General features: G+C 46.8%; 2 protein-coding genes across 3 annotated transcripts; one reads left to right on the forward strand and one right to left on the reverse strand.

Moving 5' to 3' along the window:
• The first annotated feature begins 530 nt into the window (after positions 1-530).
• LOC127335570 (heat shock 70 kDa protein BIP4) lies at positions 531-24,035 on the forward strand. The gene is made up of 5 exons (XM_051362282.1): positions 531-731; positions 10,557-10,896; positions 22,311-23,150; positions 23,270-23,501; positions 23,605-24,035. Exons 1-5 carry the CDS (start codon positions 531-533, stop codon positions 24,011-24,013), a joined length of 2,022 nt encoding a protein of 673 aa, XP_051218242.1. The 3' UTR covers positions 24,014-24,035.
• Positions 24,036-24,168: 133 nt separating this feature from the next.
• Positions 24,169-26,883, reverse strand: LOC127315689 (uncharacterized). 2 transcript variants are annotated; one of them, XM_051346168.2, is made up of 8 exons: positions 26,468-26,883; positions 25,939-26,052; positions 25,776-25,844; positions 25,658-25,677; positions 25,512-25,564; positions 25,392-25,422; positions 25,232-25,313; positions 24,169-24,518 (listed from the first exon to the last, which is right to left on the reverse strand). In XM_051346168.2, exons 1-8 carry the CDS (start codon positions 26,664-26,666, stop codon positions 24,310-24,312), a joined length of 777 nt encoding a protein of 258 aa, XP_051202128.1. In that variant the 5' UTR covers positions 26,667-26,883; the 3' UTR covers positions 24,169-24,309. The 2 variants fall into 2 exon arrangements, with proteins under 2 accessions (XP_051202128.1, XP_051202122.1); XM_051346162.2 differs by having other exon boundaries at positions 24,169-24,521.
• Positions 26,884-26,887: the final 4 nt, after the last annotated feature.

Raw genomic sequence — 26,887 nt, forward strand, 5'->3', positions numbered from 1 at the left:
AAACACGGCGCTCTACATGCCGAAATGGCGGTAGAACACCGTGTAGTCGTCGTCGCCGTCGCCGACATCATCGTCGGAGCCGTTGTCGTCGAAGCGCGGCGCCGCCGCCGCCTGGCTGCTGGTGCCCTGGCCGGAGTCTCCCAACGGCCACTGTTGCGAGGCGGGGACGGCGAGGGCTTGTACCACTCGTCATCGGACTCCTCGAGGTCGATGACGGGGACGGGGACACCGGATGGAGGAGTCGCAGGCCGCCGGTAGCGAGCGGCCTGCTCGAGGAGGCGAGCCTGCCGCTCCGCCTCCTCCTTCTCCCACTGCTCCCTCGACCAGGCGCAGGCCTGGTCGAGGGGCATGGCGTTCTCGGCGGGGACGAGGTCCTGGAGGGACCTCACCATGACGGCCTCGAGGATCGCGGCTTCCTCGGCGTCGTGGACCTCCTCCTTCACCGGCTTCCGCTTCCGCTCGTTGGAGGCGCCTGTTCGCGCTTGGGGCGAACCAGGCGCTGCTGGCCGCGTGGCGTCGACGAGTCGCGGATGACGATTCCGCCGCCGCTGCGCTCGCGGTTGCTGGACGGGGAAAGAGGTTCCCGTTTCACCGGCGCCAAGGTTGGCGCCGACCTGGGACTCGGCATCGCCCTCGTCGCCGATCCGGACGACGAGGAACTGGCAGCCATTCGCCGTGCCTGCCAGCTGCCCCGACGACGGCTGGCCGAGGCCCTCGACAGTGGCGTCATTGTCAGCACAGGCGCGTTGCCGCCCTCGATGTGCTCGATGACGGCTTCGAGGGTCCGGCCCGGCGCGCTCCACCAACACTTGCGTCCGGCGGTGTTGTTTCGCGGCGGCGGTGGGCCGTCGTAGCAGGCGAGCTCCCGGTCCCACCGCCGGAGGAAGTAGGAGTTCCACGCCGTGTAGTTGTCGGGGTGGTAGGGTGGCTCGGCGCGCTCCTGGTCCGACAAGGTCAGACGAGCCTCCTCGATGGCGACGTCGAGGGCGTGCCCCTAGGGCGGTGGAGTGATTGGCACGCCGCCCGCACTTAGCCGCCACCCGCCGTCGGGAGGCCTCGTATCCGGCGGGCAGGGGTGCCCTGCCTGGTGGAGGAGGTGGCCCTCCCACGCGTGGAGCGACCGGCGGGGGTAGCCGTTGTTGGCCGCGCCGTCTTCGTTGAACGCCATGGATCTCGGCGAGGGAGCAGTGGTGGAATAGGGTTCGTCTGTGGCGGGGGGTTTCGTCGGTGCTACGCGTCGCGGCGACTTATGTAGGCGGTGCTGGACTCGGCGATTAAATGTCGCGTGGATGCTACGCGTCCGCGGCGAGCTGACCGGCGGCAGCCTTTACTGCGCGCGGAAGACGATGTGTGTGTCGCTGACTGGCCGGGTCCATCTCTGCGGCGAAGCCGAAGCGAAAGCGCGGGAGAGAATTCTCATCGCTTCGCGCGCTTTCGCTTTCTCCGGAGTCCCCGAGCGCGCCTCGGGGGACCGGGGATAGCGTGGGCTTGCCGGATGAATTTAGGCCCAAATCCGGGGAAAAACGAGGAATCGGGGGCACGACTGGGCCGATTTTCGCCGTCCGGATGAGAACAACGTCCCTCGGGGACCTCTTCGGGGAGACGAGTGGGGATGCTCTTTGGGACGTCGGGAAAAAAAACCCGCATCCACTGGAGACTCACTTCTTTGAGAAATGTTTGAATTTATATTGACTGTTTTTGCACCTGGGAGCATATGCTCTCTTTTTTTGAAAGAAGTTTTAAACGTAGTTTAAAATGTCAAAAAAAAAAACGAACGAAAAATTTATGCATACATGTCTATATTATATGTGCTCATAAATTGGTTTCGCCAAAAATCGACATTTTTCGTGTCGTGTGCTAAAAAAGACAAAAATTGGTGCTTAAATAGAGCTTTTCACGATACATTTCTTTATCTTTTATACACATGATAAAAAAAATGTTAGTTTTCGACGAACTTGGCGTACACACATATAATATCGACAACACATATAATATCGATGTATACGCACTAGATTTTTGTTCAGATTTTTTTACATTTTAAAATATTTTTTTGATAGCAGGATCATATGCTCCCAAGATTAGAAGTGCATTTCTGCACATTTACTTACTCGCTGAGGTTTATTTTGTTTACAGCCAATTTGAGATTTTATTCATAGAGAAATATTATACGTGTCATCTTTTCGTGTGGCACATAACTTCAATCGGCAAGTAGATGGGTTGGTTTCTTTTCCTTATGTATGTGTTTGTTGTCTGGGTACGATAAAAAAACAGAAACAATCTATTTTAAACCCTGAACTTCTAGAGGTTCAGAAAAATGAACACTAAACTTCAAATCCCTATTTTTTGTACCCTAAACCTTGGACCTGTTTTCCAAAGCAGGAAATTAAAATTATACTACTCTAAGGGCTCCTTTGATTCAAAGGATTTGCATAGGAATTGTGTAGGATTTGGTTCCTATGGGAAAATTTCCTATACATGTTGTTTGATTCATAGGAACATAGCCTATAGGAAAAATTCCTATATGAATCTTGTAGTGTAATTCCTATAGAAAAAAACATTAGCTCATACCTCATGGAAAAATCCCTTTGCTACAATCAAACAAACTTCATCTTCCTATAGGATTCAAGTAGACATACCATTCCAATCCTATACCTTTCCTATTCCTATGTTTTTCCTATCCTTCAAATCAAAGGAGCCCTAACTGATTTCACTAGCCCACATGTCATACTTATTTTCTCTAGTGGCAGGGAAGAGTTGGAAGAGGCTTGTTTGCACATGTTTATTTCACCCTAGCTAATAATGTGAAGCCACATATAGGGAGAGTATGTTTCTTGCAACATGCGCCAAATCCACTTAGACAGTAGCGCAATGTTGATGATCTTTGAGTTTAGAACCCCTAGACCACATTGCTGTAGGGATTCGTAGCATAAAAAACAAACAAAATTGCTATCGCAAGAACGAATAACAAGCTAAGATCTAATCTAGTAGATGGTACCAACAAGGTGAAGAGCAACATACCCTCGAAGATCGCTAAACGTTAACGAGATAAATCTCGTGGTTGATGTAGTCGATCACTTGCCGCTTTCAAAAGCGCATAGAAGATCTTGACGGTGCCGCAATCGGGCAACACCTCCGCACTCGATCACACATATGGTGTTGATGATGACGTCCTTCTCCCTGTTCCAGCGGGCAGCGGAAGTAGTAGATCCTCCTCGGAATCCCGCCAGCACGACGGCGTGGTCACGGTGGTGGTGGAGATCTCCTGCAGGGCTTCACCGTTGTCGTGCGGGAGATGTATGGAGGAGGGCTAGTGCTAGGGTTTGGGACAGGGGGTTCTTGGGGCGCCAGCCTTGGGTGCCATGTGTGGTGCGGCTGTTGTGGTGGCCGGCCCCTCCGTCTTGTCCCCTTTAAATAGGTGAAAACCCCTAGGGTTTGCCCCGAAACCACATTGAAGTCCAACTTCAAAACTTACGAAAATTGGAAACCTAGAGGAAGAGGGATTCCTTCCTTTCCTTCTCATGTGGCCGGCCTAGATGATGGAGTCCACCATGCACTCCACCTTCCCACTTGGTGGGTCGGGTAGGGCCTGCCATAGTGAATTGTTCCGAATGATTCTAGAACCTTCCGAAACCTTCCATAAATTCACTCGACCATTTCCAAACTTGGAATATGACTTTCCATGTATGAATCTTATTCTTCGGACCATTCTGGAACTCCTCGTGATGTCCTGGATCCCATCCGAGACTCCGAACAATATTCGAACTCCATTCCATATTCCATATCTACTTAAAACGACATCAAACCTTAAGTGTGTCACCCTACGTTTCGTGAACTATGCAGACATGATTGAGACACTTCTCCGATTAATAACCAATAGCAGGACCCAGAGATCCATAATGGCTCCCACATATTCAGCGATGAATTCGTGATCGAAAGAACCATTTACATATGATAATGATTCCCTTTGTCGCGAGATATTTTACTTATCCGAAGTTTGATCGTCGGTATCTCAATACCTAGTTCAACCTCGTTACCGATAAGTACTCTTTACTCGTACCGCGATATGATATCCCTTGTGAGCCAGTGATACATTGCAAACGTATCTATAATTTTTGATGCTCCATGCTTGTTTTACACCAATTTGTATATGTTTTGTTTACACTTTGTTGCACTTTTATGCATTTTATGGAACTAACCTATTGACAAGATGCCACACCGCCAGTTCCCAGTTTTCTGCTGTTTTATATTTCAGAAAAATTGTACAGGTAATATTCTCGGAATTGGACGAAACAAAAGCCGAAGTTTCCATTTTTCTGTAACGAAGACGGAGTCCGGAGGGCAGACGAAGATGTGCCAGGAGGCGTCCATGCCATGCCTAAGCGCGGGCCACCCCCTGGGCGCGCCTAGGGGTGGTGTGGTCCCCTCGAGCGCCCACCGACCTCGCCCTTCTACCTATTTATTCATATGATCGGGAAAAACCTAAACCCCCGAGCCTCCATCCATGAAAAGTTCCATCGCGACCGCCATCACCGACCCTAGCTCAGGAGGGTTCTGAAGCTCTTCCCGGCACCCTGCCGGGGAGGGAGATCATCACCGGAGGCCTCTACATCGCCATGCCCGCCTCCGAAGTGATGCGTGAGTAGTTCATCTCTGGACTACGGGTCCATAGCAGTAGCTATATGCTTGTCTTTTCCAATTTATGCTTCATGTTTAGATCTTGTGAGCTACCTATCATGATCAAGATCATTTATATGTAATGCTACATTTCTGTTTGCTGGGATCCGATGAATATTAAATACTATGGTTGAGTGATTATATACTTGTTATATGTTATTTGTGATCTTGCATGCTCTCTGTTGCTAGTACATGCTCTGGCCAAGTATGTGCTTGTGACTCCAACAAGGAGTATTTATGCTCGATAGTGGGTTCATGCCTCTAGTAATCTGGGAGAGTGACAATAACTTCTAAGGTTGTAGATGTGTTGTTGCTACTAGGGAGAAAACTACAATGCTTTGTCTAAGGATAATTCTATTGTTTACTTTATAGACTTTGCTTAATGCGATAATGTGTTGCTTGCAACTTAATACTGAAAGGGGTGCGGACGCTAACTGTAAGATGGATTATTAGTCATATACGTAGTTGGATTACGGTCTATGTATCATGTTGTAATGCCCAAATGAATCTCATAGTAATCATCTTGTCATGTATGGTCTTTATTCTGTCAATTGCCCAGCTGTAATTTGTTCACTCAGCATGTTATTTATCTTTATGGAGAGACACCTCTAGTTTATTGTGAACCTCGGTCCTTTCTTTTACACTGATAAACTTATCTACTGCAAACACTATTATGTTTACTTACTGCAAGCACTGTTCTTTTTAATTCCACTGCAAACAAACATCTCTTTCAACACTATACGGTTAATCCTTTGTTTGCAGCAAAACCGGTGAGATTGACAACCTCGCTGTAAGTTGGGGCAAAGTATTTTGGTTGTGTTGTATGCAGGTTTCACGTTGTTGCTGGTAGTGCGCTCTGCCAAAAGTCAACTAGCAACATCTTTAGAAGTGATTTCTTTCTCTTATTGATCGATTAAACCTTGATTTCTTACGGAGGGAAAACTTGCAATTATGTTCATCATACCTTCCTTTTGGGGTTCCCCAACGGTGTGCTCTGCACTCATCAAGCAACTTTTCTGGCGCCGTTACCGGGGAGAAATAGGATTTCTGCAAGGGGAGTCTCTCATCTTTAATCTCTTTACTTTATTATTGTTTTGCTTAGTTTATTTTACTTTGTCTTGTTTGCTTCATTATATAAAAAATATAAAAAATAGTTCCTATTTTAAGTTGCTTCTAATCTAGTCCTGTTACTATGTCACTTGAAAAAATGATCTTCACTTTCAAACAAGGGAGTGAGGAGAGTTTTAAAGAAGCTTGGTCTATAATTAATAATTCTTATGATAAAACTGAACCTACAATGACTCTTAGTAGCTTTTGCTTTGGTCTTGTTCTTTGTTATAGATATGCTTTGGACACTGTAGTAGGAGGATATTTCCTTCATTATGATGGAGATCAAGATTTTAATGCCATAAAAAAGTTGATTGCAACATATAGCTCACCTAGTAATTTTGATTCATCCCTTATGAACATTTATGCTAGATTAAATACTCTTGACATAAGTACAACTTGCTTAAAAGAATATTATAATATGCTTCGTGAAAATTATGATCATGTTTCAATAAATTCTGAACCCTCAAGTTGGCTCCCTACAGTAAAAGTTGATATAAATAGTGAAGTTGTTTATGCTCGTTGTGATATTATGTATGAGTTCTGTCTTATGCATAAAGATATTTATGAGTCTTTAAGTCTTTGGGAACTTTCTGAGGGTGGAGAAGAAATATCTCTTACTAATAATGTCGTTATATTACCCATTGGAGTGGCCAAAGGAGTGTATACAAGAATCCTAGGAAGGATGGTATCTACTGATTATGTCGTCATTGAATGTGCAGGAAAGGGACAAATCACAGTTGGACGAGATATGCTAAAACCCCTAGGAGCAAAAATAGATGTGGGAAAAGGCATCATGACTTTCACCTCCCCACCAGGAACTTCTCATTCTTTCCCTAAGAAAAAGATTAAAGGTAAGACAGGTAGACGTAAGGCTTCTTCCATTTATGCTGTTGATGCTTCTTCACTTGAAAATACTTGATGCGAGCTCTTTTTCTGCGCCTAGCTGAAAGGCGTTAAACAAAAGCACTCTTGGGAGATAACCCATGTTTTATTTCTGTAATTTTTTTATTTTGTTGAGTCTTGGAAGTTATTACCTCTGTAATAACCTCTCCTTATTAATTTTATTTCGTTTTTCTGCCAAAAATAGCCTCTAATAGGAAGAAAGTAAGATTTGGGGAAGTCGTTGTTGTCCTGAAACAGATTCCGTGTTGTCACCAAAAATTCGTATTCCCAACCAGAAGGTAATTTTTAGCTAATAGTTTTTTAGCATATGCCCCAGGTTATTATCTAACTTTCGTTAGTTTTGCACTTTTCGATTTTAGCAATGGAAGATTTTCGAAAAAAATCAATCTTTATATGTTGTTCTGTTTTGACAGATTCTGCCACTATTTGCATTTGCTTTGTAATCTCTTTCTTTTTTAGTTCTTTTGAGAGAAAGAGATTATTTAAGAAGTTGCTACAATAACTAATGTTTTAATGGATGTTTGACATATGTTAGAACTGAACCCAAGTGAATTTGTTATTTTGATTGCAGTAATGCTTCTAATGAGAATTGTGTGAAATTTTGTATGAAGGAAGTTTTCAAGTGTAGGGAGAGAAGAATGGTGTAATGTAATGAAGAATGGACAAAAGCTCAAGCTTGGGGATTCCCATGTCACCCCAAAAAATATCCAAGAGGTACAAGCGTCAAATCTTGGGGATGCCCAAGGCATCCCCTTCTTCATCAACAAAGTATCATGTCATCTTTCAAAACGCTATATTTTTATTGCTTCATATGCTATGTGTTGCTCTTGGAGCGTATTTATTTTTGTTTTTAGTTTTATTTTATTTTGTTTGATGTAGCATATGGTTGGATCCCAGCATATTTGTTTTGGAGAATGACACATTCCGTTTTAATTGCATAGAACACTCTAGTTTTCACTTTTATTGTTCTGCAAGTGTTCTCTTTTGCTAGTACGACGTTTAGCTCTGGTTCTCTACTCGTTTTTTTGTTCAGAGCTTGTTAGCTTTATCTAGTAAGGTATGATTAGTTCTCTGGTCTTTATTGATTATCATCTATGAGTGTTGTTTCAAATAAATTGATTGGTGTTGGAGACGAGTAAAATGTTTCATGCTTATAGTGATGCAAAAGGAACCTTATTTAGACCGTGGCTGAGACTTTGGCATGTCATGTTGGATGTTATTTTATCATATGCTTAGTAGTTATTTTTGTATCATGATTTGTCTTAAATAGTTGTGAGTGCTTAATGTGCCATTGAAAGAATCATGCGTTGTTTCCATCATACAAATCATAATATTGTAGTATTCTCCTTTGATGCTTTATTGGGTTGACTTGGCGCATGCTTACATCATGTTATGAATACAAACCAGTCACCTAAAGCCTCTATCATCATTTATTTTTTGACTTGTAATATCACTTTATGCTTTGATTAATAATTTTTTGTCGCTATGAATGATTATGGCCATTATTGCTCTCTTAGTTGGTCGCTCCCAGTCTTTTGCTAGCCTTCGCCTGTACTGAGTATGAGCTCTACTCGTGCATTCAACTCCCAAAAACCAAAGTTTGCCAATTGTGTCCACCATACCTACCTATATGTGGTATTTCACCGCCACTCGAAAGTGAATTGCTTGTGTTCTACCTTTAAACCTTCAAAATTTATTACATATTTTGTGTTTTGTTTTAACTCACAAGAAAATGTTGAATGCTTCATCATCTCTTTCATGTTTATATGGCTTCACACCTTGACTAGCATGCACAATGTGCTAGTCCTTAATAGTGCAAAAGAGCGGGCGTGGGTGTCTAGCCCACTAAATATAAATTGAACTAATAATCTAAATCTCCTAACACTATGTACTCGAGAAATCATGAACTTAGCTTGTTTAAACAAAGAAGAGGAGGAACTTTATTGTTCTCTCTATGAGAGCCTCTCTTGAAGCAATTAAACATGAAAGGATGATAGATCATTTGATGCCATTCGTTGACATAGACATACGTACCTCTCAAAATATATTTTCAACACCTCTATTGTATTAAAAAAAAATAGCTCTAGCACATGAGTAATCTTGCTTTCCTCTACGTAGGGTCTTTCTTTTACATTTATGTCGAGTCTCTATCTTCTTACTTTATGCATGAATTAAGAGAGTATAGTTGTCATTCTGATTGTTCCATCACAAAGATTGGAAGGCCGAACAAGGAGGCGTTAGTCAGGGTTAGCCTAGCACCTCAAGACATGAACATGCCCTTCTAGAGTCAACTGTACAACCGACAGTGTTAGCCAGGGGTTCCCAATCAATCGTCGTTAGGCGGCAGTTAGATATGGGGAAGCCAAGGTACATGAAGGGGAACACACCAATGGCACATTTTAGGATGGTAGCTTTTTTCGCGATTTTTTTAGGATGTTAGCTACACTAGCTTGCTCCTGTTGGGACACAACCATCAGTATCACCTAGTTTTGAGAATGTTCATTTTCAACCTTGAAAGAATTTCATAACATAGGAGGAGGAACTTAAGGTTAATAACCTCATATCTAACATCATGAATAAGGATTATGGTATCATATGCATACTGCAGATGAGATACTCCCCCGGATGTGATGGGGAATGACCCCATGGATGTGTCCGGATGCGCGAGTTACATCTAGCATTGCAGACAAACCATCAACAATGAAATCAAACAAAAGATGGGAGATAGGATCACCTTGCCTCACTCTCCACTTGTTCGTAAAGAAGGGACCAACCTCCCTATTAATGGAGATAGCAGTTTGACCCCTGGAAACAAGCTGCATCTCTCGATGAACAAAACCAGAGTGGACACCCTTTCTCCTCAGTTTGAACAATTGTAATGCTTTGCTAATATGCTGAATATTGTTTGCGTTTCTTTTTCCTTCAGAAATCTATCATTTTTTAAAATCTATTTTGATGGTTTGTTTGGAATTGACAAACCAAGGGTGCAAGAACACTTCTTTTTTGGGCTAGGGGCGCAAGAAGATCTTTCGGGTGAAAGAGAATGAGAGAAGGGTTTGGGAGCAGTTTTTTCCTAGCTTTGGCAGTTGTTGGTTCTTAGACCTTTGCATTTGCGGATATTCTCTTTTGATATCTTAATTTGTTCGGTAAGGTCTTGTTTGGTACTAGAGTTTTTGTAGGCATAGTAGGGATAATCCCCACCAAATTTTGAATCCCCACTTATTTCTATAATCATGTCTGGTACTAGATTATTGAGCGAGTTTAATCCCCGCTTATCCACACTTTTTCCTAAATATTAGTGTGTTTTTCTCAATCCTCAATACTCTACCATTACCTGGTAGATTGGGGATGGAATTTTGTGAGAATTGGATGACGGTAGGGGATCACTCAGTACTCTAGAGTATTATTCGCAGTTCCGCACTAATCCCCACAAAACTCTAGTAATAAATAAGGCCTAAGGGGTGTAGAGAGGTGCAACAATGAGACCTCTCGGTGCTTTTGTTTGAAATTATGTGCTTATTGTAAATTTGGGTTTGTTTCCGGTAGGGTTGGATGCTATAACAAAAACACGTTGCTTTCAATATAAAGCAAGGTCATAATATCACACAAACAAAACAAAAAGCAAGGCTGCAGAGCCTTTTCATCTGAAAAAAAGTTCTTTTTTTTTTTGCGATCATCTGAAAAGAAGTTCAGTTGGTATCGGTTTACATATTTGGAAGGCCAACTCATTATCACATCCCCCTATGAGTCAGGGCCATCGACGGTTAAGATTACTCAGACCACGCGTTCCTCATCGATTGGATTGAACACCCAAAACTTGCCTAATCGGGTTTGTACCTGACTACTACCTGCTGTGTACATTGACGCAGACGCAGCTACCCGGCGTGTCCAAAAATCGAGCGAAGAAGATGACGATGTCTCGTGCCGCCGCGTTGCTGCTCTGCCTTGTGCTCGTCGGATCCGTAAACCTTACGGCGTCGTACTTCGACCCCGGCCCACCCCGCCGCAGCAAGAACAGCGACGTGATCGGCATCGATCTCGGTACAACCTATTCCCGCGTCGCCGTCTACCGGAACGAGCGTGTCGAGATCGTCCCCGACGAGCATGGCAACCGGGCCACCCCATCGCAGGTCGCCTTCACGGACGGCGGCAACAGGTTCGTCGGCGAGGCCGCCAACACCATCTATGGCGCCGCCAAGCGCCTGCTGGGTGCTGGGACGGCGGTACAGCGACGCAGACGTGCAACGGGAAATAGAGCTCCTGCCGTACGCCGTGGTGGAAGAGGACGGGAGACCGCTCCTGCGGGTTCAGGCGGGAGACGGCGGCAGCGACGCTCTCCACTGGTGGAAAAACAGGCTTCGGGTGAGCCCCATAAGTCGCGATGCTGCAGGATCCGCGACAAATGGTACCTTTAGTCGCGGTTCGGGAGGAGAACCGCGACCAAAGGCCTGGGCCCAGGGCGCTCGGTGGCCAGCCGGTGCACGTGGGGGGTCTTTAGTCGCGGTTGGCCAGGCCAACCGCGACTAAAGGTGCCCGAAGGCCTTTAGTCGCGGTTGGCCAGGCCAACCGGGACTAAAGCCCCTCCCCTATATATACCCATCCAGCAGCCAACACTTAGCCATTTGGTGCCATTCTCTTCACAAGCTCACAAGTGGGTGTTAGGTTTGCTTTTGGTTCCTCTTATGCACATAAGGTGTTTGATGAAATGCCCCAAGAGCATGAAACAAACATGATATGAAGTGTTGGAGCCACACTTGAGCTTTCTCATTTATTTTTTCCTCCTCGATCGCGGTTAGCAACTTGAACCTTTGATGTGTCGTTGATAAAATGTGCATGTGTGTGTAGTTCATTGTTTAATTTATATTGTTTGTAGCTAGTTAGTTTAACAAATGCATGATGGTTAATTATATATTTTATATTATAATAATGCAGATGAATCGACAATGGATGTACGGTAACCGACTCTCCGGCGAGTTCGGTGCGGGTTTGAAAGATTTCCTCGTAGTGGCTAATGCGAACAAGCGGGGAGGGTTTTGTTATCTGTCCATGTGTTAAATGTAAGAATCGGAAGGGTTACTCTTCCTCAAGAGATGTTCACATGCACCTGCTTCGGCACGGTTTCATGCCAAGCTATAATTGTTGGACCAAGCATGGAGAAAGAGGGGTTATAATGGAAGAAGATGAAGAAGGGGATGATTTCATCGATGAAAGCTATCTTGCTCATTTCGGTGATACTTTCATGGAGGATGCTGAAGGTGAAGGGGAAGGTGAAGGGGAAGGTGAAGAAGAGGCACGTGATGATCCCGTTGATGATCTTGGTCGGACCATTGCTGATGCACGGAGGCGCTGCGAAACTGAAAAGAGAGGGAGAATTTGGATCGCATGTTAGAGGATCACGGGAAGGCGCTGTACCCCGGATGCGATGATGGTCTGAAAAAGCTGGGCTGCACACTTTGGATTTCTTTGAGATGGAAGGCACAGGCAGGGGTAGCGGACTCGGCATTTGAAAACTGGCTGCAAATGTAGAAGAATATGTGTCCGAAGACTAACGAGTTGCCCGCCACTACGTACGAAGCAAAGAAGGTTGTCTGCCCTCTAGGTTTAGAGGTTACGAAGATACATGCATGCATCAACATTTGCATCCTCTACCGCGGTGAATACGAGAATTTGAATGAATGCCCGGTATGCCTTTGCATTGCGTTATAAGATCAGAGGCGATGACCCTGGTGACGATGTTGAGGGCCAGAAACCCAGGAAGAGGGTTCCCGCCAAGGTGATGTGGTATGCTCCTATAATACCACGGTTGAAACGTCTGTTCAGGAACAAAGAGCATGCCAAGTTGTTGCGATGGCACAAAGAGGACCGTAAGTCTGACGGGGAGTTGAGACACCCCGCGAGATGGAACGCAATGGAGAAAGATCGACAGAGAGTTCAAAGATTTTGCAGCTGACGCAAGGAACATAAGATTTGGTCTAAGTACGGATGGCATGAATCCTTTTGGCGGCGAGCTCCAGCCATAGTACCTGGCCCGTGACTCTATGCATCTACAACCTTCCTCCTTGGTTGTGCATGAAGCGGAAGTTCATTATGATGCCGGTGCTCATCCAAGGTCCGAAGCAACCCGGCAACGACATCGATGTGTACCTAAGGCCATTAGTTGATGAACTTTTACAACTGTGGGGCAGACCTGGTGTCCGTGTGTGGGATGAGCACAAAGAAGAGGAATTTGACCTACGAGCATCGTAACCATCAACGATTGGCCTGCTCTTAGTAACCTTTCGGGACTGTCAAATAAGGGATACAATGCATGCACGCACTGCTTACATGAGACTGAAAGTGTACATTTGCCAAATTGTAAGAAGAACGTGTACCTTGGGCATCGTCGATTTCTTAGAAAGGTCATCCGATAAGAAAGAAAGGCAAGCATTACAACGGCAAGGCAGATCACCGGCCGAAGCTGCGGAACACTGCTTGGTCTTGAGGTATTTGATATGGTCAAGGGTTTGAAAGTCATCTTTGGAAAGGGTCTGGCGGACAATCAGTTCCGAAGGGAGCTGACGGGCACGTAGCCATGTGGAAGAAGAAATCTATATTACGGGAGCTAGAATATTGGAAAGTCCTAGAAGTCCGCTCTGCAATCGACGTGATGCACGTTACGAAGAATATTTGCGTGAACATCCTAAGCTTCTTGGGCGTGTATGGGAAGTCAAATGATACAAAGGAAGCACGGCGGGACCAGCAAAGTTTGAAAGACCACGATGACCGGCATCCGGAACGGTTTCAAGGTCGTGCCGGCTACGCTACGACCAAAGAAGAGAAGGTCATCTTTTTTGAATGCCCGAGCAGTATGAAGGTCCCGTCAGGATTCTCGTCCAATATAAAGGGAATAATAAACATGGCGGAGAAAAAGTTCCAAAACCTGAAGTCTCACGACTGCCACGTGATTATGACGCAATTGCTTCCGATTGCTTTGAGGGGCTCTGCCGGAAAAATGTTCGATTGCCCATTGTGAAGCTATGTGCATTCCTCAATGCAATCTCTCGAGAAGGTAATCAATCCAGAAGTTCTACCACGATTCTGAACGATGTGATCCAATGTCTTGTCGATTTCGAGTTGGTGTTCCCGCCATCCTTCTTCAATATTATGACGCACCTCCTGGTTCACCTAGTCGATGAGATTTCCATTCTCGGTCCTGTATTTCTACACAATATGTTCCCCTTCGAGAGGTTCATGGGAGTATTAAAGAAATATGTTCGTAACCGTGCTAGGCCGAAGGAAGCATCGCCAAGGGCTATGGAAATGAGGAGGTAATTGAGTTTTGTGTTGACTTTGTTCACGACCTTAAGCCGATTGGTCTTCCTCAATCGCGGCACGAGGGGAGACTAAGTGGAAAAGGCACGATCGGAAGGAAATCAATGATATGTATGGACGGCCATTCTACGTGAAGCACACCACACAGTTCGACCAATTCCAGCTTGGTTGCTCCGTACTTTGAGAAACACAAGAATATTTTACGCTCGGACAACCACGGGAAGCCCGAATCCTGGATTAGGAAGGCCCACATGGAGACTTTCGGCGGTTGGTTGAGAAAACATTTAATGAGTGACAATAAGGTTGTAGATCGGTGTACATGTTGGCCAAGACACCATCTTCGACTATAACGACTTTCCAAGGGTACGAGATAAATGGGAATACATTTTACACGATCGCCCAAGATAAAAGAGCACCAACCAAAACAGTGGTGTCCGCTTTGATGCAGACAACCGAGAATGGGCAAAAGGTCACATATTATGGTTACATAGAGGAGATATGGGAACTTGACTATGGACCCTCCTTTAGGGTCCCTTTGTTCCGTGCAAATGGTTCAAGCTAACAGGAGGTGGGGTAAAGGTGGACCAGCAATACGGAATGACAATGGTGGATTTCAACAATCTTGGTTATCTTGACGAACCATTCGTCCTAGCGAAAGATGTCGCTCAGGTTTTCTATGTGAAGGACATGAGTAGCAAATCGAGGAAACGGAAAGATAAGAAAACGATCGGTACATCATGCGATGATCCAAAGCGCCACATTGTTCTTTCGGGAAAAGAAACATCGTGGGAGTGGAGGACAAGACAGACATGTCGAAGATTATAATATGTTTGCTGAAATTCCGCCCTTCAAAGTGAACACCGACCCAAGCATTAAGTTAAATGATGAGGATGCTCCATGGATACGGCACAATCGTAAGCAAGCAGGGACACAAGGGAAGAAATGATGTGTAATAATTTATTGTACCAAACTTTGTTGAATGAATCATGTGAATTATATTACCCGTGATGTGTTTGGTGTCCATTTTCGAATGATTCAATTGACTCGAGATAGCACCGATGATACATGAAATTTGGAGTGACTAAGTCATACTCCCGCATGCATACATGAAATTTGGAGTGACTAAGTCATACTCCTGCATACAGGAAATTTGGAGTGACTAAGTCATACTCCCGCATACATGAAATTTGGAGTGATTTAGTCATACTCCTGCCTAGGCGTAAAATATGCATACTCGTAGTCTTCATAGCCGCCGCCGAAGTACTGGTAGTCGAAGCCTTCTAAGTTGCCCGCATCGTCGTCATTCTTTGTCGTCGGCGTCGTCGGGCGGCGCTCGTGGCTCAAGCGAGGGTAGCGCAGCGGGGGATATCGCCGGCCGTGATGTAGTCCATGACGCTCTGCAGAGTCCGGCCGTACCACCATAGCCGACGGCCGGCCTCGTGGAAGTTTCCAGGAGGCAGACCGTCCTCCTCATACCTGGCGAGCGCCCTCTCACGCCGATTGATGAAGAAGGCGTCCCAAGTATGCTGGTTATCGGGATGCCAACGGGGATTCATCCGCTGCTCCGGCGTGAGGTCGAGGTAGTAGTGGTTCGTAATGGCCGCCGGCGCGCGGTACCACGAGGGACGGGAGGGACCGGCACGCCGCCGGCGCTTAGGCTCCGGCCGGCAGGACGCGGTAGCCCCGAGGGCAAGGGTAGTTCGAGGCGCAAAGCTCCTCCACCCGCCGGTAGGTTAGAGTGGGTGCGGTGGAAGCCATGAGAGAGTGATGAGAGATTGTAGAGATGTGATGCTGGCCAAGGCGGGCTACCTATATGTACTGACAAATGGCGGGAAAAATGGGAGCGGGAAGACAGGACGCGGGAAGAAAGAGGCGGGGAGAAAGTGGCGGGGAAGAAATTGGCGGGAAAAAATTGGCGGGAAGAAAGAGGCCGAAAGAAAGTGGCGGGCACCTAGTGGCGGGAAGAATGAGGCGGGTCGACAGGGAAGAATTGGCGGGAATAAGATGAGGGAAGACTGGGTCGGCGGAAAGAGGCGGGAAGAGGGGGTTTTAAAATTTTGAATTGAATTAGTTTTATTTTTCTGAATTTTTTGATATATTATTTGTATTTTAAGATTTTGAATTGAATTAGTTTTATTTTTATGAATTTTTTGATATATTATTTGTATTTTTAAGATTTTGAATTGAATTAGTTTTATTTTTATGAATTTTTTGATATATTATATGTATTTTAAACATTTTGAATTGAATTAGTTTTATTTTTCTTAGTTTTTTGATATATTATTTGTATTTTTAACATATTGAAATGAATTAGTTTTATTTGAATTAGTTTTTTTTTCTGAATTTATTGATATATTATTTGTATTTTTAACATTTTGAATTGAATTAGTTTTATTTTTCTGAATTTATTGATATATTATATGTATTTTTAAAATTTTGAATTGAATTAGTTTTATTTTTATGAATTTTTTGATATATTATATGTATTTTTAAAATTTTGAATTGAATTAGTTTTATTTTTATGAATTTTTTGATATATTATATGTATTCTAAACATTTCTGAAATGAAATAATTTCGAAAAAGCCTTTAGTCGCGGTTGGCCGGGCCAACCGCGACTAAAGGTCATTTTCCGCGGGAACCTCAAATGGGGCGAAAAAAGGCTTTAGTCGCGGTTGGGGTCACCAACCGCGACTAAAGGGTAGCCTTTAGTCGCGGTTGGTGACCCCAACCGCGACTAAAGGTCATCCGCTATAAATATCGCGCGGCCGAACGGCGCGCGCAGTTCTTCTTCCTCCGCCCGTTCGTGTGCGAGACGATCTCTGCCCGCGCGCCTCGACGACGCCGCCGGCGCCTCCTCGGCGCAGACGCCGCCGCGCGCGCGCCATCGACCGCCGCCACCCGCCGCGCACCATCGACCGCCGCCACCGCGCGCCATCGACCGCCGCCACCAGCTCGCCGTAGCCCCGTAAGGATCCAAACCGCCCGCCGCCGCCGCCGCGCCGCGCCAGTGTCGCCGCAGCGCGCCGCCGCGCACGTACCCCGGCGCGCCGCCGCCGAGAGAGAGGCGCGGGCCCCCGCGCGCGCCACCGCCGAGAGAGGCGCGCCGCCGGCCAGAGAGAGGCGCGCCGGCCACGATAGGGCGCCGCGCGCGGCGATACTGGCCGGCCCGGCCAATTTTTTTCTTTTTTTTTTTAGTTTTAGTTTTTGTTAATTTCGAAATTAAAATTAACTAAAAATTGAGACTTATAATTTGAGACTTAAAAAACTACAAGAAGACATAAAATTTGAGACTTAAAAATTTGAGACTTAAAATTTTAGACTTAAAATTTGAGACTTAAAATTAACTAAATAATTGAGAGTTAAAATTTTGAGACTTAAAAAACTAAAAGAAGACTTGTAATTTGAGACTTAAAATTTTGACTTTTTTTGACTTAATAATTTTGACTTAAAATCTTGACTTAATAAAACGTACTAGATCTAGGGGGGAGACGGAGGCCCGAAGGCCGGCCGGGGGCGCGCGCCACACACACGCATTAGGACGGCGTGCCACACACACGCACTAGGGCGCCGAGGACACATAACTTAACCACCGCGCGAGGGTTATGTGTCCTCGGCACCGCCACCGCCCTTTCGCCACCGCCCTTTCACCACCGCCACCGCGCGCGTATGCGAGGGGGAGCGAGCCCCTCGTCGCCCCCTCGCATACGCCTCCCTCTCCGTGACGCCGTCGTCTGCCTACCGCCCCGTCTCGCGCTCTTCCGCGACACCCTCTCCCAACCCCTTCCAGCTCGCCGGCCCCCTCCTTTTTGCCACCGCCCTTTTGCCACCGCCACCACCCCTTCTTCACTTAATTAATTTGTTTTGACTACATGTTTTCGGAGCGACATATGGCGGACGATAGAGCTGACCCGATTCTGGACAACTATGATCCGGACGTGAAGACCATATGTTCGGCATCATAAAAGGCGATATTCCATATGTGCCGACCGGAGAAGAAGATGATGATATCTATTCTTATCTGATCATTGTGTGTGAAGATGAAGGGCGCCGTCGACAAGCGAGATGATGCCGAAGAAACGTCGATAAACGACGATCTTCAATTGGAAGTAGCAACCACCTCGCGCCGAGGTATATATATATATATACATATTGAGCGTCTGGTGATACAACTAACTGATTTGAATAAATGTGTGTGTACTAACGCGCGACTCTCTTTCTTATTTTAGCCCTCGGCCGGATCGTCGAAAAAATCGAGTACGTCGTCAAAGCGTGGCGCAACCAAGACGATGAAAGCAGGAGAAACATGCACCATCGATGTTGTCGACGAAGAAACCGGCAGGCCGCTGGAGCCCAGCAAGAACGCCACCAAGTTTGTCAGCCAATGCGGAGCCGTTGTTAGAGACAACGTCTCGATCACCCGCCAGGAGTGGAATGAGCCAAAGAAGGCACGTGTTGGTTTCACTTTTGTCGATAAGAGAGACAAAAGATTGCTTCAACAAGCTTATGGAACATTTCGTTCTACCTCCGAATACCGCAAATACGATGAGGAGGGTAACAAGATTGCGGAAAACAAGAAGAGGCGCAAGCTAGTCAAACAGTTCGCTCTTTCTAGGATGGCCAACGCATTCCGGAAATACAAGCAAAATCTAGCCCATGACTTTGTCAACCAGGGCAAGACTCCGGATTTCAAAGGACAATATGAGAAAGCGCAACATGATTGGCCAGAATTTGTGAAGCAAAAGAAATCGGAGCAGTTCCTTGAACTATCGAAAAAAAATAAGGAAAATGCGGCCAAGAAGGAGTACAATCATAAAATGGGGCCAGGAGGGTATCGCTTTTGGCAGCCTAAGTGGGAGAAGATGGAGAACGAGCTGAGGGCGCGAGGAATCCGTCCAGGTACGGAGGGATGGGACCCAAGGGCCAAAAGCTGGTGGTACGGGCATGGGGGATCGCTGAACCCGGAGACAGGGGAGTGTGTTTATCAGGGCAAAATAATTACACCCACCCAAAAGCTTATTGAGGCAATGAGGGAGGCTCAAGAGGGGAGGATCAGGTTCAACGGAGAGAACGACGCCCGACAAAAGCCCTCGGGAATCCCGAACACGGAGGACGTATACGAGGCATGGGGCCCATTCCGTGGAAAATAGGGTTCCCCGGAACGATGACCCGTACGGTTCTGAAGCCGTAAGAGAAAGATGGATCGGGATGCAGATGTTGTGGCGAAGTTGGTAACGGAAATGGATGTGATGAAGAAAACCGTGAGTGTACTAGTCGCCGAAAGAGATGCGGCTCGGGCGCGACATCTTGAAGATCATCCAATGGATCTCGGAAGCCAGCGAGAGAAGAAGCAGCGTGGCTTCCACGGAGGCCTCACCGGCTGGTGCACCGACGATAGAAATTACTGCACCGGAGCCTGCGGTGGTCGAAATTACTGCACCGGAGCCTCCTCGCTACCCCGTGGACGATATAAAGGAGATGAAAGCATGTCATCTGTATTATCCTATCGGGAACATGTCCATGAAGGTAGCCATCGGCAGTGCTTTACCACCTGGAGCACTCCACCACAACAACCCCATTCAAGATGGCTATGCTCGTGTGACGGTGGAGGAGATAGTCCAAGGGTTTGAGAACCTGGACATTGACATTGCTACACACGAAGGGGTGAAAAGACTTGGAGATGTCAAGCGCCAGTTCATTCTATGGCGAGAAGAAATTTATCAAGTTTCCAGGCGAGGCGCCAACAAGTCCACCCCGTACGGTGGTGGTGGTGGCGGTGGCGGTGACGGTGGCGGTGGCGGTGGCGGTGACGGTGGCGGTGGCGGTGACGGTGGCGGTGGTGCTTCACCTAATACACCTCATTCACGTCAGCCCACGCCGCCGCCCCCGATCCTCGTCCGGCGGGTGATCAGACACCGGTACCGCCCCCAATCCACCTCCGGCGAAGAAGCGAAGCAGTCTGGGTTATTAACCCGGACCCTTACGTACCTAAGAAAACAAAGGTACCGGAGGTATCATCGAAGCCTCTCCCCACGAGGCCTTGGGAAAGTAGTGCCGAGGAAGTCGAGGCGGGCGCGGCTGCTGATTTAGAGAAATGGAAGGCGGCGTCAAGAGGAAAATAGAGGGCGAGCCCAAGCCGGTATATTCGACAAGGAAAAGCGATGGGCTAAGTCATTTTTGAACACACCGTCCCAAGCCGCGAAGAATCTGCACGACGACTATTTACGTGAACTTCGTAGGCAAGCACTCGCGTTCAAGAACAGGAAAGAGTTGGCGGAGAAGAAAGCCGTGAAGGACGAGGCCGAGTCAAAATTAGAAAGGGGAAAGAAGTTGCCCAGCTCGGGGAACAAAGTAAACAATCGATCCCCCCGCTCTTAGTGCCAGCCGCCGATCCGGATGCCCCCGATATCGTAGCAGCTGCGGCAAGACATGGATTGGCGCATAACGAGTGCCCGAGAGAACAAGCGGCCGAGTTAGGTATCACTCTTCGTGCCTTTGCTAGGCCTTGATGAGGCGCCAATGAAGGACGTAGTATTTACATATGTGAAGAATGGCCCTCTCGTCGAGCTGCGCAGAAGGGGATCTACCTCGACAAATGCTAGGTCTGCTAAATTGGTACAAGGGTTACATAAAACATAAAAACGCCAAAGACTATATCTATGCGGAAGTTAGATATGAGCATCACTTCAAACATTACTGGGTACAAATTCCTCTGAGTGAATTGTTCCAGCTGTTCAATCTGCGCGACCTCGACAAATCTATCATCGGTTGCTACGTTACGTAAGTGATTTATTAATTTCTACCCCATCTCGTTCATTGCCTGCTTTGTCCTAACTATCTTGTTGTGTACGCTATTATGCGAGAATGAAGAAGCGGGAAATGCGAATAAGGAACATCCATGATGTTGGGTTCATTGACCCACACATCGTTAATTCACATGTGTTAGAACACCACCCCGCCGACGTGGAGGATGACCTGTGGCGGTTTATTAGAAAACAGCAACAGAAAAGTGATATTCTATTTCCTTACCATTTTGGGTGAGTGTTTCTGTCTTGAGCACATTCTCTTTTGTTTACTCCATGCATGGTATGTGGCTAATCGATGAGTTATGCATGACTGTGCATGTATCGTGTCCGCAGGTTCCACCGGATTCTTATGGTAATTAAAGTTCAGACCTCCTCGGTTCTCGTCCACGACTCTCTGAATATGGATCCGGCGCTTTGGGGCGACATGAGAAAAATGTTGCAAAAGTAATTATTTTCATTCATTTGCGCTCTATATCGATCGGCCTATTTCGTTCATCATTTCCTAATATCAAGTAACTAATTAATAACTCTCTTGTTTATTTAATTTTCTTTGCCTCGTAGGGTTTGGAGACGGTTCGTAGATACCAAGGTCGGTGAATTCAAAAAAGAGCTATCTTTTAAAATGGCGGTGCGGACGATGGGGATACTCAGCCACCGGGGACCAATCTATGTGGATACTATGTTTGTGAGAGGATCCGGAGATACTGCAATGAGCGGGACCAGACGTGTGAGAACAACATCCCGAGGAATAACCTCCGGAAGACGCTTAGTCCAGAAGCTCGCTTCCGACCACTTCAAGAGGAACTAGCTGGATGGTTGGCGAGGGAAGTCATCGATCCTAGAGGAGAACACTATTACGATGACGTAGAACTTTATATGCACCAGAATTTGTAACTAACTTGTTCAAAATTGTATATGGTCATCCGATATTGAATATATATTGTATATGGTGATCCGATATTGAATATATATTGTATATTCCTCTTGAATTCTTTTTGGTTCTAATTTCAAATTTGTTTGAAATTGTACATTCATATGCATGTATGTATACAGTACCGTAGAATATGTGAAACTCCTTCAAAATTAAAACCCAAAAGAAATAAAATAATACAAATTAAAAAGAAACCAGATTTAGGGGGAGGGGGGCTAAAACCCTAAACCCTGCGGAGGCCTTTAGTCGCGGTTGGCCTAAATATGTGAAACTCCTTCAGAATTAAAACCCAAAAGAAATAAAATAATACAAATTAAAAAGAAACCAGATTTAGGGGGAGGGGGGCTAAAACCCTAAACCCTGCGGAGGCCTTTAGTCGCGGCTGGCCAGAAGAACCGCGACTAAAGGTCCTCCGCCCTGGCGCTCGCCTGCGGCCCACGTGGACGGGCCTTTAGTCGCGGTTCGTAAGGAACCGCGACTAAAGGGGGGGGCCTTTAGTCGCGCAGCTTTGGTCGCGGTTGCGCCACCGCGACTAATGGCAGTTGCCAACCGCGACCAAAGCCCTTTTTTCCACCAGTGCTCGTGCTCAGCCCCGAGGAGATTGCCGCCGACGTGCTCGCCAAGCTGAAGGGCACGGCGGAGGCCTTCCTAGGGATGAACATCACGAAGGCGCTGATCACCGTCCCGGCCTACTACAAAGACGCGCAGCGGCAGGCTACCAAGGACGCCGGCGTCATCGCCGGGCTTGAGGTCCTACGCATACTAAACGACCCCTTCGCTGCCGCCATCTCCTACGGCCTCCTCGACAGGCGCTACGACAAGAAGATTCTGGTGTTCGATCTGGGCGGCGGCACGTTGGACGTCACCGTGATGATAGTAGAGGATGGTGTATTGGAGGTCCTCTCCATCAGCGGCGACTCCAGACTCGGTGGCCAGGACTTTGACCAACGCGTCGCGGACCACTTTGTCGAGGTGATCAAGCAGAAGCACGGCCGGGACATCACCGGCGACAGCCGCGCGATGCAGAGGCTGCGCCGGGAGTGCGAGCGGGCCAAGCGGGCGCTGAGCGACGAGCCCGATGCGCGCGTTGAGATCGAAGAGCTGTTGGACGGCGTGGACTTCTCGGAGCCGCTCACGAGGGCGCAGTTCGAGGAGCTCAACGAAGACCTCTTGCTGAAGGCAATGGCGCAGGTGGAGAAGGCCGTGGCGGACGCCGAGCTGGATAAACGCGAGATCGACGAGATCATCCTCGCCGGAGGCAGCACGAGGATCCCCAAGGTGCAGCAGCTGGTCAGGGATTACTTCGACGGCAAGGAGCCTCTCAGCGGGATCGACCCCGACGAGGCCATGGCCTATGGCGCCGCCGTCCAGGGAAGCTACTTGACGCGATACGAGCATGCGGAGCCGGAGCTGAATCGTACGTGCTTCTTTTCGCCCTCGATCGTTAATTACTGTATCATTACCTTTCGTTATGATGATGATGATGATACGAGCTGTTGCAAGAACTGAGCTACTTGGAAATTTGGGATGATGCAGGGTACTCGCCGTGGTATGGTGCGCTTTCGATTGGCATCGAAACGGAGGATGGCAAGATGACGCGGGTGATCCCAAGGAACCCGACCTTGCCGACGAAGAAGACGCACGTCCTCACCACGTTCTGGGACAAGCGGTCCACCGTGACAATCAAAGTGTTTGAGGGCGAGCGCAGTGAGACCAAGGACTGTAGATTCCTCGGCCAGCTCGAACTCTCCGGCATCCCTGCCGCAAGGTCCGGTCCTCATCGTATACTATCTTTGCCTATGCGTATATATGGTTGAGCCTGTGATGTGACGGTGCGTTTCGATCAATTTTTCTGATGTGATGCGATGCAGTATATGGAACTGGGGCAGGCGGGACATCGAGGTGACTTTGGAGGCGGACGAGCACGGCGAGCTCCGCGTGGAGGCGACGGACAAGAGGTCCGGCAAGTCGGAGAGCGCCATCATCGACCGCAGTGGCCGGCTGAGTCCGGAGGATATCGACCGGATGGCCCGCGAGTGGGAGGCGTTGCTAGCTCGAGACGAGCTGCAGGCGTACGTGCGCAGCGTCATGGACGTGGTCGACGGAAAGATGGAGCCTGAGGAGGCGGCGGTGACGAAAGCGAGGGGATGGTTCGACGTCAACCCGGTCGCCGGGAAGGACTATGAGGAGAATCTCAGGGAGCTGGTGGACGTGTGCTACCCTGTCGTATCGGCCGTGCACCAGAGGTTCCCCGGTGGCCACGATGACGATGAGCTTTAGGAGCTTCAAATGCATTTCTCTCTTTTATAGCATGAGATGCATGTTGGCTGAAAGCAAATGTAAACATAATATTAACCGCTTGCACAGAAATGGAGTTTATTCACTCTGAGCGAACTAAATAAAACTAGGCAGGATTACTTCTAATTAATGGCAGATACAAACAAATCAGAACTGTTTCTTAAATTTTCCAATTTCCACAACAACAGGCAATGAACCAGTTACTATCAACCACGCTTAGAATGGCACAAAAGAGTGCATTTTCATAACTACCATGCAATCCAAGGATGAAAAACAAATTATTCAGAAGTCGTGGTTTCCCCTTGACCACCAACTATGGAATTATTTTCACTCGCTGTATCTGACTTGTAACTAACATAAACGAAATTTGACTCTGGATCCTTAAAAACATAGTCAGGCGGCAGTTGGCCATCCACTGTCAGTTTAACTTTCTCCATGGAAGCGTGTGAAGCGCCATTGCTCCGTTTCAACTGGTATTCAGGTGTGGCTGCTAGCAGATAGAAAAGATACAATATTAATCTCTATAGAAGAAAATAAATTGGGAAATATGGTACATGTCACTCTGAGTTTGCAGAATGTTGGACCTGCCAAGTTTAGTCTGCATGTTGTTGCATATGCCACCAGTGTAACAATGTTCATTGTCACCAAAATACCATTGTATAATGACGCGAGGTGGTCGAGGACACGCAAAGCCCAGGCAAGCTTCTTCGCCACTGCCACCGTCATTATATAAAACAAGGTTGCCACAGAGGCACTGACTTACCATCCAACGGGTATTTTGACTTTTGACCATTGAAAGTGGCACAAAGAATTGGTGACATGTGTTCCCCAATCACAAATGCAACATTATGCAAACCGACATGGTAGATCCAAACATTTTGCAAACATAGAGGACGATTATATATTCCCAACATAAATGCTGCTAATTTATCTTCTCTCCAGATTCTCCAATAATGATGTGTGTTAAAATCAGTTTATAGCAATCTTTAGTCATGTTTCTATTGTAGTTTCGCATATCTTAAGAAAACTGGGAAGTAATGGAAGCAATCTTTCACAGTTTTGAATCCGTAGTTCCCAAAGGATGAAGCAAATATCTCATGCACATAAACATGTTATAACAGAGTAACAGCTAACAAGGTAGAAACAGTATACTTGGGTCGGGTGCCCCTTCAGAGTGAAGAGAGGGTATTTCAAACTTACGCATAATGTATAGCTCAACATTCCAACGGCATCGGGCTTGATTCAAAAGTGTGAGACGTTCCTTAGGAGCACCATATGTTATCTGTCAAAGAAAGTTATCTCTTCGTGAAACCATGAAATATTCTGTCGTTCGAGTATCTTTTAGGATTAGAGGATGTACCAACATATAAATTCCACCAGGTCTCATAATCCTGAAAAGGCAGGGCAAATTTATTTAATTAAAACAACTGGGTTCATCAGTTAGGATCACACCACAGCAAACATTGAATAAACGTTTTACCTTGCCACTTCTTCTAGCATTTTGGAAGCACCGTGAGGGGCATCATCGCCACACTAGATAATGTAAAAAAGAAAATAAGTACCACAGAATCAATTCATGCCTAATCAGAAAACTGAAATGCAGTTTGCTGAACAACCAGCGCTTACCATCATAGCATCCAAGGTCCCTGCAAAAAAACATTTGGTAGAATGGTAAATAAGTGGCAAACAAAAAAAGATCATATCAAGTGCTTTGTATGAACATTTTGAAGCTTAAGGCTTGTACCTTTGTCAATGACGCAATCAAACGATCCATCTGCAAAGAGACTCATATCCCTGACATCCATCTGCATATCTTCAAGCATAACATAAAACACCCATGTAAATAGACCGCATACATGGAACATAACTCATACACTATGAGAATGGAGTTGTTGGGAAAACGGTACATGTAAGCTGTGGGATATCCATGTGTTTCTCCTTCATCTGCTCGATAACAACCGAGGAGATGTCCATGTTTGCTATGTCCTCGTAACCATCCTTTACCATATCCTCCGACAGAACTGCCCAAAACAGAAACAGGACAGCGTCAAGAAAAATTGTGTTTTACACTGCTAGACACGATAAATTCTAACAACAAAGCTATGATAGATTATCTCCGAAGGTAAATCTCGCACAAAGGTGAACCAAGTAACGCATGGTTAGCAATCATGATAAAATTCACAGAACAGATGTATCAGGGGTTTGATAAGGGGAGCACTGAACATTCCAGTTGCAAATCGAACAGTGTGCACGGACAGCACTGAACATTGCAGTTCCAAATCGAACTGTATGCACGGACAGCACTGAGCATGCAAGTTCCAGTTTCCAAAACAGAATGCAGCATAATTGTGGGTGAACTAGACACAGCTACCTAAAAACGCTTCGAGGGTTTCAAATTTGCAGCTAAAATTTACAAGTAGCTGGAGGAAAACGTACGGGAGTTGCCGCAGCCGAGCATGAGGACGCGGGAGGAGGTGGGAACGCAGGCGCGGAGTATTGGCCGGAGCGCCGGGTACGCCTGGTACCAGTCGAAAAAGCCGCCGCGGCCCTTGCCGCCGGTGGAGGGGGAGGAGTAGCGGGCGTCCCAGTAGGCGGCGGCGCCGAAATCCGTGCTGTTGCAGTCGGCGCCGCCCATCTCTGCGGTGTCGCTGGTGGAGGCTGGCGAGAAGAGAGAAGATGATTTTGCTGCAGAGATCGTCCGCAGGGATTATGTTTCGAGGGACGCGGCCGTTGGAGCACGCAAGGGTCGCCGATCCAGCGGCGGCGGAAGAGAAGAGCCAGATTAGAGAAGACGACGTTTTTTTTTTGGACATGAGAAGGAGGACGCATTTGGCTTTAGCTCGTGTGATCTGTTTG

The sequence above is a fragment of the Lolium perenne genome, chromosome 1, assembly GCF_019359855.2.
Source record: "Lolium perenne isolate Kyuss_39 chromosome 1, Kyuss_2.0, whole genome shotgun sequence".
NCBI lineage: Eukaryota > Viridiplantae > Streptophyta > Magnoliopsida > Poales > Poaceae > Lolium > Lolium perenne.

What these genes read in the sequence shown, in the direction of transcription:
- LOC127335570 (XM_051362282.1), top strand. Translation starts at nt 531, where the DNA reads ATGACGATTCCGCCGCCGCTGCGCTCGCGGTTGCTGGACGGGGAAAGA. An exon ending in CCCTCGACAGTGGCGTCATT is followed by an intron (nt 732 to 10,556) that starts GTCAGCACAGGC and finishes ACATTGACGCAG; the next exon opens with ACGCAGCTACCCGGCGTGTC. An exon ending in TCCGGCATCCCTGCCGCAAG is followed by an intron (nt 23,502 to 23,604) that starts GTCCGGTCCTCA and finishes GATGCGATGCAG; the next exon opens with TATATGGAACTGGGGCAGGC.
- LOC127315689 (XM_051346162.2), bottom strand. Translation starts at nt 26,666, where the DNA reads ATGGGCGGCGCCGACTGCAACAGCACGGATTTCGGCGCCGCCGCCTAC. An exon ending in GGATATCCCACAGCTTACAT is followed by an intron (nt 25,845 to 25,938) that starts GTACCGTTTTCC and finishes TTATGCTTGAAG; the next exon opens with ATATGCAGATGGATGTCAGG. An exon ending in GGACCTTGGATGCTATGATG is followed by an intron (nt 25,565 to 25,657) that starts GTAAGCGCTGGT and finishes TACATTATCTAG; the next exon opens with TGTGGCGATGATGCCCCTCA.